This window comes from Phocoena phocoena, chromosome 18 (assembly GCF_963924675.1).
Source record: "Phocoena phocoena chromosome 18, mPhoPho1.1, whole genome shotgun sequence".
In the NCBI taxonomy this organism is placed as follows: Eukaryota; Metazoa; Chordata; class Mammalia; order Artiodactyla; family Phocoenidae; genus Phocoena; species Phocoena phocoena.
Genome location: NC_089236.1, coordinates 66118969 through 66135243, shown reverse-complemented (window position 1 = coordinate 66135243; position 16275 = coordinate 66118969). Strand labels below are relative to the sequence as shown.

The window sequence follows — 16275 nt, the reverse complement described above, 5'->3', positions numbered from 1 at the left end:
AACTTCTGCTGCCAGTGCCCTTGTCCCCGCAGTGAGCCATAGCCACCCCCTGCCTCTGCAGGAGACCCTCCAACACTAGCAGGTAGGTCTGGTTCAGTCTCCTATGGGGTCACTGCTCCTTCCCCTCGGTCCTGTTGTGCACACTACTTTGTGTGTGCCCTCCAACTGTGGAGTCTCTGTTTCCCCCATCCCATCGAAGTCCTGCAGTCAAATCCCGCTAGCTTTCAAAGTCTGATTCTCTGGGGATTCCTGCTCCCATTGCTGGACCCCCAGGTTGGGAAGCCTGACGTAGGGCTTAGAACCTTCACTCCAGTGGGTGGACTTCTGTGTTATAGCTGTTCTACAGTTTGTGAGTCGCCCACCCAGCGGTAATGGGATTTGATTTTACTGTGATTGCGCCCCTCCTACCATCTCACTGTGGCTTCTGTTTTGTCTTTGGATGTGGGGTATCTTTTTTGGTGAGTTCCAGTGTCTTCCTGTCGATGACTGTTCAGCAGTTAGTTGTGATTACGGTGCTCTCACAAGAGGTAGTAAGCACATGACCTTCTACTCTGCCATCTTGAACCACTCTCATTACCATTTTAGGTAAACCTCAAAGTATAGGCACATGTCAGAGCACTGTGACCCCAGAAATGGATGGGAAATGAAAGAAAGAAACACACAGCCTGTCTCGTGTAGAGATTCTTTGTAAGAAGTTCCTTCCGAGGGGACAACCTAGCTTAACACTATGTGACACAGCCAACGTTTTAGCAACTCTTCAACAACATTGAAACACATCTGTATCGAATGTAGGGTGTTTCATACACCACACAAAAAATGGATTCCTAAATCATTCTGCAAAGTGAACGTTCATTTATCTTTCCACATACACATAAATTGGAATAAAAGCTTATATGATCTTCTATTCAGATTTTCTCTGGTAGGAAAAAAATATCAGTAAAGCTTTTTGTACAAGATGGATCAACATGCACAGTGATTTTCTCCCAAGAATCTCCTCCAATTTCAAATATCAAATGTAATCAGGCACTAAATACATTAACAAGACATATATGCTGAGAAACTTGGTGTCCGACTTACCTATTGGATTTCTATCAAAGAACAATACCGGAGCTCTCAAAATGGACTCCAACATTTTGTTGTGCCAAATTTGTGAAGAATTAACAAGAACGCAGAATATCAACAGAGATCTTGTGATGCCGAAAAGGACAGGACCTACAGTTAGGACTGAAATAAAGAAACATCATTCAGCACAAGATCTCTGCCTTTCCTTCCATTATGCTAAAGCATGGCAGGCAGTTTATAAAGATATTATGCATTTTATTCTATAAATATAATTTATATATAAATTCATAAATAGAATATAGAATAAATTTATATATATAATGGATTATTTTTTAACAGTTTAATACATTCACAAGATACGTTTAAGGAAGAATATAAAAATCACTATGTTCCTCTCATTAAACAGAAACCACATGGGAAAAAAAAATCATGTATAAACCACAATTTCATTCTATGCTTTCCTAATTCAATTACAAGTTCTAATAAAAACTCAGAAGAAAGAAAATTATAAAAAGTAGTTGATGGGCTTCCCTGGTGGCGCAGTGGTTGAGAGTCCGCCTGCCGATGCAGGGGACACGGGTTTGTGCCCCGGTCCGGGAAGATCCCACATGCCATGGAGAGGCTAGGCCCATGAGCCATGGCCGCTGGGCCTGCGCGTCCGGAGCAAAAATTCACATAAAAAGTAGTTGATCTTCCTTTTTCCGTATTTCAAATCTTACTAATTAAAACATGTCCCATAATCTAAAATTGAGGAATGCTTTGGTACCATCATGAATTAACAGAGAACAGGAGAAATGATTTACCGTTTCCTTGTAAATGATAAATTTACATCGAAATTTAATTCCACATAAAGTAGTTAATTCCATGCCCAAGTAGCTTTAAAGAGTATGAAAATATCACATTAAGTTGCAAGCAGAAAATCTCTTAAATAATTGAATTGCAAGAAAATACAGATTATATTTTAACATGGCATAATTAAATGAGCAACTAATCTCTAAGTGTTTTATAGAAATGTGAAGCATCTGGAAATGAACATAATCACTTAAACTTATATTTTATTAACAACATAAATCAGTACCTGCTATGCATATAAAAATTAAAATAGCCCTAACATCTCTTGAACTGACAATGCTAAATAGAGTGGACATAACTTCTATAATAAATATTCCATCAAGTACTTTTTTTCTCCCCTCCAGCTGACACATCGCTTATTTCAACTCTGAAAGCTGCTCAAATTCCTGAATTCCATCAACATACATTTGCCTTAGCCCATCATCCTATGTGAATGTATAACAGATTCCCTTTCTTCTTCCTTTAAGTTCCCATAGTCCACCAATTCAGAAGGTAAACAACTAATGGATTTAGGTTTCTTAGCAAGAGATCAACACAATAAACACCATATTTCAATGAGTGGGTTCTTACAAAGATATCACACTCTATCTCTGCAGAAAGCTTGTATGAGGGTTTCCCATGGGAATATTTTTTAGATGAGTATTTCCTCTAAAAAGTATGTAACACTACATATATTCTAAGCACTCTTTTGAAAGCAGAGAGCCATGTTAATATTAGTCTAGCAAGCCAGATGGTAAATTAATCACACAGTTGCGGACACGATAACATTGTAATTTCAAGGTAAGAAAGAGAAGCAATCCTAGTTCCCAGACACTGGATTTCTCCCTGCTTAGCTTCCCTCTTAAGTAATTAGTGAAGCCCAAGAGATGAGCGGTATGGTGAAAAGGGGCTTTGCCTACCTGTGAGGAAATAATGCTTTTGTTTGGGGGCCCATGCTGCCAAAGGATTCATCCAAGTTCAATAAAAGCCAGGTTTTATTCAGACAGAATTGGAACAATCTGAACCACACGGTAGGGATCTGTTTCTAATCCTCTTGCCCATCCATCTAATGAGATAAGATTTAGCTAAAGCAACTTATCAGAATAGACAATAGCCACATACTTCTATAGTGGCTGATTTTCTGAATGTGCAATCCTGGTTTAACTTCCAAAATCCAGTACAGAGCAAATGAAGAGTCTTCACTTAACCTCTTTGTTCTAGTAGACTTTTAAAATAATCATTCTAATTAATTCACAGAGTAAATACAACTCAGACTCTTAACCCGCTAAGACATTACTAAATTACTCCTGGAAGCCCTAGTTGCTCACACAGGCTCATTGTAAGCACCTCAGACTCTTGTATAATAGACCAGATTACTCGATTTTATCTGAATAAACTGTAAAGTACCAGTCAGGATCAGGCACCACAATTAGGTTTCCTTTTCCATACACCATGGCATACAGTGTACTCTGTCCATTCGCCCTACGGAACAGGGAAGAAAAAAAATATCGTGCTATGGATAGAATTTAGATAAATAACAACCAAAAAAAAACCCCTCAATTTTGGGCTTCCCTAGTGGCGCAGTGGCTGAGAGTCCGCCTGCCGATGCAGGGGACACGGGTGCCCCGGTCTAGGAAGATCCCACGTGCTGCGGAGCGGCTGGACCCATGAGCCATGGCCGCTGAGCCTGCGCATCCGGAGCCTGTGCTCCGCAACGGGAGAGGCCACAACAATGAGAGGCCCGTGTACCGCAAAAAAACAAAACAAAACAAAACAAAACAAACCCTCAATTTGGAAGATGTGTTTTATGCTGGAAAATGGTTCCCAGCTCACAAGGCCCTGTGTCCATCTACCGTATAAAGACTCAGTTTGAATCATGACAGCAGGGGAAACGACGTGAGGATCAGAAGAGGGGGCTGAACAAGCCCCACCTCCCCCCCTGACTCTGTGGGAAACTGCGGCTTCTTCTTGATTTTACAGCACTTTGGGTCAGACCAGGAATCACTCACCAGTATGAAAGCCACCGGTCCTGAAGGATGTAGGCAACCTGGAGCAGGAAACAACAATCACTCAAACACTGACATTACTGACCCCCTCAAAACCCCGCTCACTAGAATGGGTGATGGAAAGGCTCCAGAGAACGGAGACGGTCCTTCCAGCTCAGGTCAGGGGCAAGCCCCACACCCCAGATAACCACAGGTCAGGGAAGGGCATGTGACATTTTAAAATCTCTAAAAGACATCCTTTCTTTCCTAAAAGCTCTCTATCATGCATATGTGATACCAGAAAGCCTCACTTATTTTTATTTTGCTCCCCACAGATAACGCATTTCAATGCAAATCCAAGTGGACTGCAAAATGCAGTAGTAATGGTGTAAATGTCAGGATTTTTTTGAAGGAAAAACACTTGACAGGTACTGTGACGGTCAGTTTTCTGTGACAGCTTGGCCAGGCCAGTCTCCAGTGATTCAACCAAACACTCGGCTAGATGTTGCCGTGAAGGTATTTTGTAGATGTGGTTCACATCTACAGTCAGTCAACTTAAGTAAAGGAGATCACCCTCAACAATGTGGTGGGCCTCATCCAGTCAGTCGAAGGCCTTAACAGGAAAACCTGAGGATTCTTGGAAAAGGAAGAAATTCTGCCTCAAGACTGCAGGGTCAGCGGCCTGAATCAGCCCACAGGCCTGCCTTACTGATTTCATATTCACCCAGCTAGATCCCACAGTCTTTGAAATAAATCTCTAATTCTTTGAAATAAATCTCTAAATACACATATTAAAAATAATAGTAAAATAAATACAGTATAAATAGTACATATACATCAAGTTGAGGGCACAAACCAAAATAAATGTCCTTACTTACCTGAGCTGCGATGTTTACTAGAAGAAGGAAAATGATGGTAAGCCAGTGAGCACCGGCTGTGAAGTAATTCATGTAGGTCTTAAAGTGAACTCTTCCCTCCGAATAGCTCTCCAGTGGTAGTGTAACCTGTATATGCTCAGTCTGCGAGGCAAAAGTGACAGTGAGAGACAAAATTTTAAATAATGAACCCTCGAATTCTAGAAGTTCAACAATTCGCTCCATTGCAAAGCTGTGGAAAAACAGACACATCTCATACCCTGGTAGGAGTGCAAGATGGTCCATCTCCTACAGAGAAGGATGCGGAACTATCTAGCAAAACCATGCATGCATTCACCCTTGGACGCAGCCATCCTATTCCTAGGAATCTATTAGAAACAAGGAAACATCATTTGCACAAAGTTATTCGCTGTTGGGTGGCTTTGCTTTAAATCGATCACGGGCCTCAGCACACACACAACATACCTGATTCAAGTATAAATGCAGAAGCTTATTCCACAACAACACACTAAATGATATGGAGCTAATGTATCCCTCTAGATTATTTGTGTCACTCAAAGATGGAAACATAAAACATACTTAGGGCTCAAGATACTAGCCAAATACAGTAAACTGAGTTCACACGGTGAGCTGGAGACATGTGAGTTTGGATAGCAGGGGAGCAGCATATGATCAGAATCCACTTGGTTCCTGAATTTCAGAGAGGGATTCCTGAGTTTGGAATGTATGGGACTAATCTAAATACTTATCAGAATCATCCAGGATCCTGGGTTTGAATAGTGAGGGTTTGGATATCGAGGAACACCTGTGTATGTTTTTAAGGGAGATCTAGTGCCTTTCTGTCTGGAGGACTTAGAATGCATTATAGAGTCACAGGAGCCAAGGATGTCCTGGGCTCTATGCTGGCCACTGGGATTGAAGGTGGATAAGATGTGGTTTGGTCTTGAATGGTAAGAAAGGAAGATGGGAACTAATTCCAAACTGTCTGTTGTGTGTCAGGTCCTTTGCACAGGCTACCTCTGGCCCATCACAGACCATCTGACAAGGGGGCAAAATAATACCATGAGTCACCTACAGTGCCAGTTGACACACAGGATAGCAGCTGATTTAATCTGGGCCACAGCAGGACTCCATATAAGGAGGTCTTAACATTACGCCTCTAGATGCATAAAGGAAGCCAGGAGCCAGCAGAGCAAGTAGGATGTAACTATGGTAAACTGAAGAGTTCTCATATCAGTGTGAGCCACATACACCCAGAAATTCATAGCAGTACACCCACTACTGATCTCCATAAGATTCTCCATCCTACACCCAAGGGAGAACCCCATTCAGGGAGCAATTTAATTCTACCAATTCCGTGGAATAAGGCCTTGGAAACTTAGGATATACTTTGGGACAAACAAAGATGTCATGAGCAGAGCAGACTGAAGGTCCACAGGTCCACCAAGAGTGGACAGACCAGGGCATTTGCAGGATGAGAAACTCACACCTTGGTCCTCTGGAGCGGCATCTTGCAACGAGGGTCTGGAAGACTGTTGAGACCAAACTGAGGACTCGGAAAAGGTGCGATTCCTCAGAGCGGGAGATCCTGGAACTGGAGATGGCTCAGTCTCCTCATTCTCCTTCTTTAAAAGGATATCTTCAAAATCTACCCCAGATTTCGGAAATGTAGTGTAAGTCCCCTTTTGCACTATTTTGCCCTAAAATAAAGCATTTGAGAGGAATGCATTTGCATTTGATAATACTAATCTGTTCTAAATACTAATCAAGAAAAGTTAACTGGTCTTAAATTATGATTTTCCAAAGAAAATGATCCTTAGGTTTGGAATTCTGGTTGACAAATCTACTCCAACTCGAAACAGAACTGAGCATTCTGACCTCTGCCAAGCCCTGTGTTAGGTACTGGGGGATGTGAAAGAAATGTGTGCTCATGTGTTAAAAATGGAGGCCATTGACATAACTACCGCGGGCACTTCGCCATCAAAAAGCACAGAGGCCTGTGATGTTATCAACACAGTCTGTTTAGACAACATGGAAATTGAAAGAAGCCTCATGTGACAAGCAGGATTTTTAAAAAAGTCAGTTGGAAAGGATATTCCAGGAAAGAAACTTAAGACTGACCCAGAGGTGGGCACGAGCACATCTGCATAGGTAAGGGTCACTCATCAGATCTTCGCTGACCATTGTCATAGTGTCATGTGCCCCGCTGAGACGAGTGACGTAGGAACCGGCCCTGGACGGAGAACCCACGAGCTGCGTCCACATGGTCTTCACAACTGCCCCACAAACACAGGAAGTTCCCAACTGAAAATTCAATATTCCAGCTGATGAAATAGCTGATAAACAAGGAGGCCATGAGACCGGGGTGGCTCTAATGCCTTGGCAGCCTGTGCCAGCAAACCATAACCTAAGCCAGAATCGATCACAACCCACCACAAGCAGCCAACCAGGCTTCCCCGCATCAGGCAACTGCTTAAGCTACAGCCAATCTCATCGTTTTCTTTGAACACGTGTGACACATCATTGCACAGTTTCCCTCCCTTACAAAGTTATATAAAATAATGTACAGATGTTTTCACTATTTTCTGACCCCGTGAAACAAGACTCAGCTGATTCACTCAGAAGCAAACAAAATATTGGGCAAAACCCCAGGATGAAAAACTAATTAAAGTAGGGTATGTCTGGTTAAGACAGGTCAGGTAAAGAAGGTGGCCCACGACCCCAGCTGGTACCCCTCTCGTTCTATCCCCCGAGGTGGTCCATTAGGAGAAGCCCAGTGAAGCCTTTGGGTACCACCCGACACTGCAGAATTAGAAAATTATTCACGATACACTGTTTCTTGTTCCACTTGGGAGGCAAAATTCATACACCTTATTTGATGAAATTATCACTTTCCACTTAGTATCTGTAAGATGCACAAGGAAACAACTAATGGTACAAAGACAGCAATTTTACTGGGCAGCCAATCACTGATAATTCTGAGGGGACGAGAGAGCAGTCATCCCCTCTCTGCTGCGAGAGAGGGACCAGACAAACAGTAAGGATGGACCCCAGCTCACCCAGGGGTGCTCACCAGTGGACAAATGGTTGTTCTGATAGTAGTAAAATTGAGGGTAGTGTCCTCAAAAGAAGCAATAAGGGGTCCCTAAAACATCCAGGGACTGGCTGAATAGGTTATTCTGCCCACTGATTCGTGCTCATAATAGTCCAAATGCTGGGGTTTTATACACTAGTATCACCCCCTCTGTGCGTGAAATCCACTGCTCTCAAGTTTGAGAGATCTGAGCCCCCCATTCCTGGAGGAGTACAGGAGAGTTGACCATGGAACTGCTACTACAGAGGGAGAGGTTCTGCATTTTACTTTAATATCTTACTTGGAGCAGAAATTCACCTGATAAGTCAGGAAGTTTACCAAGGGCCTACTGGAAGAGATGGTGGTTAAGGATGGAGGTGCTGAGGCACGGAGGCAAACAAGCCAAGGAGTGAAGCATCAAACCACCATCAAGTCTGAAAAATTCTCAACTAATCTCCAATCCACCCCTAACCATGCTAGGAGTTGTGGGTTGAATGGTGCCCCCCTCCAAAAAAAAAGATACGTTCAAGCTATAAACCTGACACCTGTAAAGGTGACCTTATTTGGAAACAGGGTCTTTGCAGATGTAATCAAGTTAAGATGAGGTCATATTGAGTAGGGTGGCCCTAAATCCAATATGACTGATGTCCTTATGAGAAGAGCAGAGACTCAGACAGACACGTGGACAATGGCCACGTGACATCAGAGGCAGAGACTACAGTCCTGCAGCTGTAAGCCAAGGAACCACAAGGAAGGCCGGTGAACCCCAGAAGCTGGAAGGGAGGATTCTCCCCTAGAGCCTTCAGGGAGCGCACGGCCCTGCCAGCACCTTGATTTGGGACCTGTAACCTCCACAGCAGTGAGATGATACATTTCTGTTGCTTTAAGCCACCCAGTTTGCAGTACTTTGTTATGGCAGCTCCAGAAACTGATACACTAGCCTGAGCCCACACTTCTGTCTTCTCAACTGTACTGAGACTTCTAACTGTTTTGCTGTCGCCCCTCCAGTGAACATCAGAGGAATCTTTTTTTTTTTTTTTTTTCTGTACGCGGGCCTCTCACAGTTGTGGCCTCTCCTGTTGTGGAGCACAGGCTCCGGACACGCAGGCTCAGCGGCCATGGCTCACGGGCCCAGCCGCTCCACGGCATGTGGGATCTTCCCGGACTGGGGCACGAACCCGTGTCCCCTGCATCGGCAGGCAGACTCTCCACCACTGCGCCACCAGGGAAGCCCCAGAGGAATCTCTTAAACCTCACGTCAGACCACATCACTCCCCTGCTCTGGACCATCCAGTGGCTTCCATCCACTTCCTGGCCCGCCGCCCACTGCTCAGAGACCAGCGCCCTCCACGGCCCCCCGCTCCCTCTCCTCAGACACGCTGGCCTTCCTGCCATTCCTCCACCTGCCAGCTCAGCTCCTTCCTTAGGACCCCCCTCCCCCAGGTGCCTGGATGGCCCGCACCTTCATGTCCCTCAGGCCCGAGAGGCACCAGCTCCCCAGAGAGTCAGGATATCAGCCCCACCCCCTCTCTCTTTCATCACATCTGTCCCCATAAGAACAGAAGCCCCACAAAGGCAGGGCCTTGTCCTACCGCCGCACAGGCTCTCACGGGTGTGGGGCAGTGAGACCAGCAACTGGCTATGGCAGCAGCGTGGGCGTCTCTGACTGGGGTGCTCACCTCCCTTCGGGTGTTAATGGAAGGTACTCTTCAGGCAAACCAAGCATGACAATCACATGGATACAAACAGGTCTTAGTGTCTCTAATTTCCAAATACTAATACTCTTTGACTTAAGTTGTGGAAAGGGGACACAAACAGTTCTAAATAAAATAGCATCGTTCCCCTTAATAAATTTCACTGGAACAGTGATAATTCAGTAACTCTGCAGCAGCACTTTCATATACGTTAGGGTTTACGTGGCCTAGGCTGTAACCGTGACATTTCTACAGGTCTCCGGATTCATCCTCAAAGGCGCGAACACCAGCTCTGAGGAGAAGGGGGCATAAAACTGAGGGAGAAGAGGCTGTTTACCATGAACTCAAGGAGAGTGACCTGCTGGGAGGCGTGGCCTTCCACACACCTGAGTGCTAGCAAGTTCCACAGGCTTCTAGAAACTACTTACATCTTTCAATACCAGAATCTGACTTGCAGCTTTTAGGTACTGCGACTGACGTGTCACTAGGATTGCGATCTTCTCGTGCAGGGCTTGGCGAACACACCTACAAATGTAAAAGGTACAGCGTGCAAAAGTACGTTAGTGGGGGTGCTCCAAGCTGAAAACCTGTATTTGGAAACATAATGAGACAAAGACAACACAGCAGTCAAAGATGTGTAAATACCAGTATAAACAATACAAACTAAATATAAATATACGCCAATGATTCTGACTAGGCCTCAAATACATTCAGCAGCAAACTTGAATCTAGCTCTGCTAAAAAATTCTAAAAAGCAGTCCAGTGAAAGAGGCACCGACAGCTACGGTTTTTTTCTTTCAAAGACTCAGCTTAACAATTATTTACATGTTTCATAATGAAAAACAATTGAGCAATACTTAGATTCCAAAACTTGACTGAACGAAAACATTATTTTATCACCTTGTGGGAATGGGAGAAGACGGATTTGTGTCATATAAAAATGGGTACATTTTTCTTACTTTTCTGATTATTTGTGACATATAATGTACATATTAACAACAAAAAAATGAACAGATTTTTGGTAACCTTTGCCAGAGTGCATTTTCTAGACACTTCTTCCCAGATAATATTAGATAGAAAATGAATGCTAGCGTGGCCTCCGTCAGTCTCTACGACATTCCCAGTCCCGTCCAGGAAGCAAATCCTTTTTCATTAGGACTGAACACCTTCCAAATATGAAAATGAAAGAACAGAATCCAAACAGCACAAATCACAGTGGAAATTATCCAACAGCTCAAAGACATAGCAATTCTCTATAGCCAAGACCCCTGTGTGGTCAGGCCCCCCGAGATGTCTGTTCTCTTGCTCTCTGTACATCCCCTGCTCGCTCAGTGCCTGCTTCACCTACACCCCAATCACACGACTGACCTTCCTACACACTTGCCCCAGGCCCCAGCTAATGACTGTTCTAGCTTTAGATCAGGACGCTCCACTATGCTTACCAGAGGGGCAGTGAGGGGTGTGCTCCTTCCCTGGTTCCCTTGGTAACCGACGAGCCAGCCTGAGGTCAATTCCCCTGTAACTGGTCATCTTCCCTCTCCCCCGCCTCCCCGCCAGGAACCCAGACTGCTGCCATGTCCACCACACACGGTGAGGTGTCCCTCCAGGACCTTGCTTCAGACATGAAAGCTCGCCGTGGCCACTGAACCATCCGTGTCTCCGTCGCTGACTCCGGGCTCTTTCTTAGGTCTAAGCTGGGCAAACACAGGCCTTGCAGGCTGCGGGGTGCGGCCCAACAAACACCCTCGGTATCCAACCTTACGTGTGTGTTTACAGTAACCCCCCAGACTGCTCCACGTTTTAAATGCAGACCCCTAGGGACTCAGCCCCAGGCTCATCCCACAAGGGCCGACGACCCCTCCAAGGAAGCGAGTAGCTGGGTCCGGGGCCCCGGTGACCACAGGCAGGGCTCCAGGCGTATACTCTGGGTACCCGAGCCCCTCGCAGAGCAAATCTCAGGGACCTGGGCCACGGCTCAGCCTGCTGAGTGAGCCAGGTGCAGAGTCTGGAGGCAGCAGACTGCAGCTCAATCCCTCTCACGAGCCCGACAGCGTTGGACAAGCTACTAAACCTCAGTGTCTTCACCTCAAAACAAGGCCAATGACAACTCACCCACATGTTCTGAGAAATCAAACCACCAATCCGCTCAGTCCGCGTCAGCCCCGCCCGCACTCCTCCTAACCCACGAGCGGTCATGTGCTCTGGACTCAGGACAGAAAAGTCCTAAGGGGACACGCTGGACACGGGGTCTGTGATCAGAAGCGAGAGCTCAGGACGTAGACACATACACTGTTGCTTCATTATGTCCAAAAGGATTCATTCTTCCCTTTGACATGTGTTAGTTCAGCTTTCGTACCTAAGTTTCTTAACTGAGTAAACCCGTCTTCAGTTTTAGTACTAAAGCTTTCCATGGAACTGTTTCTCCTTAATTCAAAATTACCTGCCGAGAGTCCCTGAAGTGGGTGTTAATCAAATCTGAAGGGCAGCTGTGTCCAAGCTAGAGCAACCCCAAAATTCTAAAATGTTTTCTTCCTAACATTCCATCACAGATGAGGTAATATAAATAATGACAATGAAGTGATCAGCTGATGACTTTCAATTTTTCCTAAATAATGCGTTTTATCTGGATCTCTAGGAAATACTCTATTTTTCTAGTTTTTAGAATAAAGATTTCCAAGTTATGCCATAAAAATGATTGATTCAGCAACCAGTAGTTTAACTGCTATTCCTATATAAGGGCTGTGTTAAGAGGGGACACACCCCATAGTAGAGGGGATACAAATAAGAAAGACAGAGTCCCACCTTCATTCCTTCAATCAGCAGAGGTTTGGTGAGATACCAGGCACAGTCATAACTGTCGAGCATACATCCACAGGTGAAGAAAGCAGACGCTACTCCACACCGTGAACAGAGGGACACACTGAACAAGTATAGAACATGCACTGTCGGGCCGTGATGTGTGCTCTGAAGGAAAGCAAGGGGGGCTGCTGCCTTAGATGGGGGTGACGCGGGAGAGCCCTGAGACTATCTGGGGGAAAAAAAACATCCTGGAAAAAAGCACAGCAGGTCCAAGGGTCCTGGGACAGAACATGCTAGGCTAAGGAACCTTCATGAATTCACAGCTCATAGCGGGGTGGGGAGGACTGATGAATGGTCAAGTGCAACCCACCGAGGGCTGTGGGAAGACAGAAGGGCACAGGCTCCCCCTGAGGGAACAGGAGGGAAAGGCAGGGGCTCTGGCACAGAGGGGGCAGTATCTACAGACAGACAGGTGTGAGAAAGGGCCCGTCACAAAGCCGGCACGGCTGGAAGGCCGAGTGGGTGTGAGGGCCAGCTGGAAAGGCTGATGGGGGCAGATGGCAAAGGAGCTCGTTCTCCGTCTGAGGACTGGATCTGCAGTCTGAACATGAGGGGGGTCTGTGAGGGGCTGGAGCAGAGAGGGCGAAGCGTGTGGACAGCAGCGTGGGCATCTGACCAGGACAGGCCCGAAGAGCTGCTGACGCGGGAGCCGGGGGCTCTGGTGACGTGGGGCTCTCTGAACCAAAACGGGATCCACAGCTGGACACAGGTGAGACTGCATCAGTTCACCTAAGGCTCTAACCTTCTGTAGGTGAGAGAAGCCACTTAAGGTTTACAACGTATAGTTGGAAAACTCACAAACCTTCATAACCTTGGCTATAGATTCATGACTCAGGGAAACTGTTAATGGCAAGTAGAAGTGCGCTTCGTTCACTTTAATACAAAACGCTCCCCATTACTAAGCTTCGACACGACCACCATCCTTCACAGCACACCGTCCCATCCAATTTTCTAACTTGAGAACATTCTCCAGGTGCTGCCGAGTGATTTCCTGAACTGCCTTCCTGCTCCCTGCCCAAAGTTTTCCCCAAAAATGTGGTTCTGATTAGCAAACAACCGTCTGAACAAGCTTGCTTCTATCAAGTGTACATCCAAGGTCATTAAATCCAAAAGGTTGGAAAGGACTTTATAAACACCTCCTGTGCTGGAAAAAGAACTTGGGAGAGCCTTTGTGGTAAGTACACGGATCCGTGGCAATCAGAACACCTTCCTCTCTCCTCCCTGTGACACGAATGCAGTGGCCAGCAGAAACCGTTCTTGGAGTGATGGAGAACTTGGGCAGACACACACAAGACTGAGTGACAGACATCTGTGAATGCAGGGCAGGGCGCTGGGAACAGGGAGGCTGAGCTACTCAAGACCCAGGAGGGTGGCAGTGGGGAACCTGTGTCACAGCACTAGTGCCTGTCACTGGACTCGTGACAAGACACAAGGCACTTCTCTAAGGGAAAATTCATTAAGTGACGATCAGGAGAGGGTGGGAAAGGCAGTCAGACCAAAGAGCTGGAGGCCACGCCACGTGTCGGCTGCCCTGCTCTCTCGTGTGCTGAAGATCCGATGCTACCGTGCACTTTGTGTGTGTGTTAAGATACGTGTAGCGTGGACTTCACCATTTTAACCGTTTTTAGCGTGTACCTCAGTGGCATTAAGTGCGCTCAGTGCTGTGCGGCCGTCACCGCGATCCATCTGCGGAGCTCTTTCATCCTTAGCACTAAGCGCAGGTACATACTGACTCCGGGGGAACCTGCCCCCGACCCCTGCTTAGTGGACGTGGAATCCCAGCTCCTCGTATCCAGAGCTCAGGGCTGCCTCCCCCGTCTCGTTCTCACACGGCTGCTCTGCTCAAGTCCCTCTACTTGGCTACTCTAGACGGGCTGTAAAACAATCATGTCTCCCCAAAGCCACCTGTTGACACCGTAGCTGCCAGTACCTTAGAATTTGGTGTCAGGGCCTTTAAAGAGGTAACTGTTATTCTTAATTAGGGGGAGGCTAATCCAATCTGACTGGGTGTCCTTAGAAGAAGAGACTGAGACGTAAGGACAGAGACACAGGGGTGCATGTGAACAGAGGAAAGACCAGAGGAAAAGATAGGACACAGGAGGGTGCCATCAGAAGTCCACACCTTGATCTTGGACTTCTAGCTTCCAGAACTGTGAGAAAACTAATTTCTATTGTTTAAGCTCCCCCCCACACATCTGTGACAGCCTGCTATAGACAAGCTTGTGTCCTCAAATTTCATACACATTAAACCTAATCCCCACTGTGAAGGTACTGGAGATGGGGCAGTTGGGAGGTGAACAGGTCATGAGTGTAGAGCCTTCATGAATGGGATTAGTGCCCTCATAAAAGGGACCCACACAGCTCCCTCACCCCTTCCACCATATGAAGACACAGGAATCGGGCCCTCACCAGACACCCGATCTGCCAGCACCCTGACCTCGGGCTTCCCCAGCCTCCAGAACTGTGAGACATAAATTTCTGTTATTTATAAGCCACCCAGTCTATGGTCTCCTGTGAGAGCAGCCTGGACAGACAGAGCCCTAGCAAACTAACAGAGGGACTGACAGCGAGAATTTCCAAATAGCTTCTCTTTGCTGTAGGACCTGCATCCTCCGGGCGAGGACATGCCTGCCGTCCTTCTCACAGCCCTGCTTCTTCCTACCTCTACACCTGTGTTCCTACTATTCCTTTAGCAAAAGGAACTGAATCCTATTCTCAGCCCCCACAAACCCTGCCCGGCCTGCAGGCCCACACGGCACTTCCCGCTAAGGCCAGTGCACAGGGAACTTTCCAACTTCACCTGAAAGCCTACAGCTGCCCACTTAGCATTTACCATCCTATATCCAAACCCTCTAAACCGCGACTCTGCTGACCTTTTCCCCGGCATCTGTCTTAACAAGCTCCATAGAGACAGATTCCTTAGAGGCAGAAATGAGAGCTGAGCGTCTCAGTCTCCCTTATTCTGCCCCGTGTGTGTCCTTCCCCTCTCCTGGCTCACTGTTCTCCTTTGTAAACGGAGAGGTTTTGTGCAACAACATCTGTAAGGGCATGGATCTCAGTGCACACAGTAGGGCTTTACTAAGTGCAGCTGGAAGGGCTCGTTGGCTTTAACAAGGTGAACAACAGCAAGGTAACTAACCGTGGGGTAGATGTGGGTGCCGTTTCAGAAAAAGCAAGTTCACGAGGCTTTCGAAGAGGCCAGTCTAGACTCCATAGAGGCCTCAGTCAGCGTGTGTTAGGACACATTATACACAGAAAAGCATCAGAGCTGTTCTGCTCCAGGGGTTCCGTGGCCAAACAAGAGCCACTGACAACAAATTCCAGAAACTCAAAGTGAAAGTCAGGACTTCAGCCAGACTCTGGATACCTAGTTACAAATTCAAGTTAACCGTACACTGTGGGTCTAAGTATTAATTCTAATAAGCACACATGAAGCAATATTAAATGACTGAAGCCATACTTAGATGTGGAATAACTCATTATTAAATTCTAGACCGTATTAAGTATTTCCAAACCGGCAGAATAATAAGTGTAAACCAACAAGGCCTTTCCACGGAAGCCCTATGTCAGTACTGGAAACTTCACTTCTGACGTGCCTTAAACAAATGATGGAGGAAAAGGACCGGCAGCCAAGTACCAGGCTACTGAGTCCTACTCTCCAATTTAAAATCCATACATCATCTTTCTTACTGCTGGGGTCTGGATCCATCCACAGTGTCTGGTTATTAACTGCAAGTAGCAGGGGGAAATCTGCCATCTGTTCCTCAGCTCCCCAAAGCATGTACTCCACTGGTCTCCACACACTGCAAGCTCCTTCTGCGTTTTCCTATCTTGACCTCATCCTCATGCAAAAGTTCTCTAGGACGGATCTTCTGTGGAGGGAAGGGAGGGGGGAC

The 16275-nt window shown here is 46.3% G+C and overlaps 1 protein-coding gene across 1 annotated transcript in view; it reads right to left on the bottom strand.

Moving 5' to 3' along the window:
- Positions 1–16275, bottom strand: part of LOC136137558 (ATP-binding cassette sub-family C member 4-like) — a 127079-nt gene that overhangs the window by 89272 nt on the left and 21532 nt on the right. The window contains 7 exon segments of the mRNA XM_065895937.1: positions 1078–1224; positions 1829–1938; positions 3301–3375; positions 3903–3940; positions 4757–4897; positions 6241–6453; positions 9949–10045. Coding sequence (XP_065752009.1) covers positions 1078–1224; positions 1829–1938; positions 3301–3375; positions 3903–3940; positions 4757–4897; positions 6241–6453; positions 9949–10045 — 821 coding nt within the window.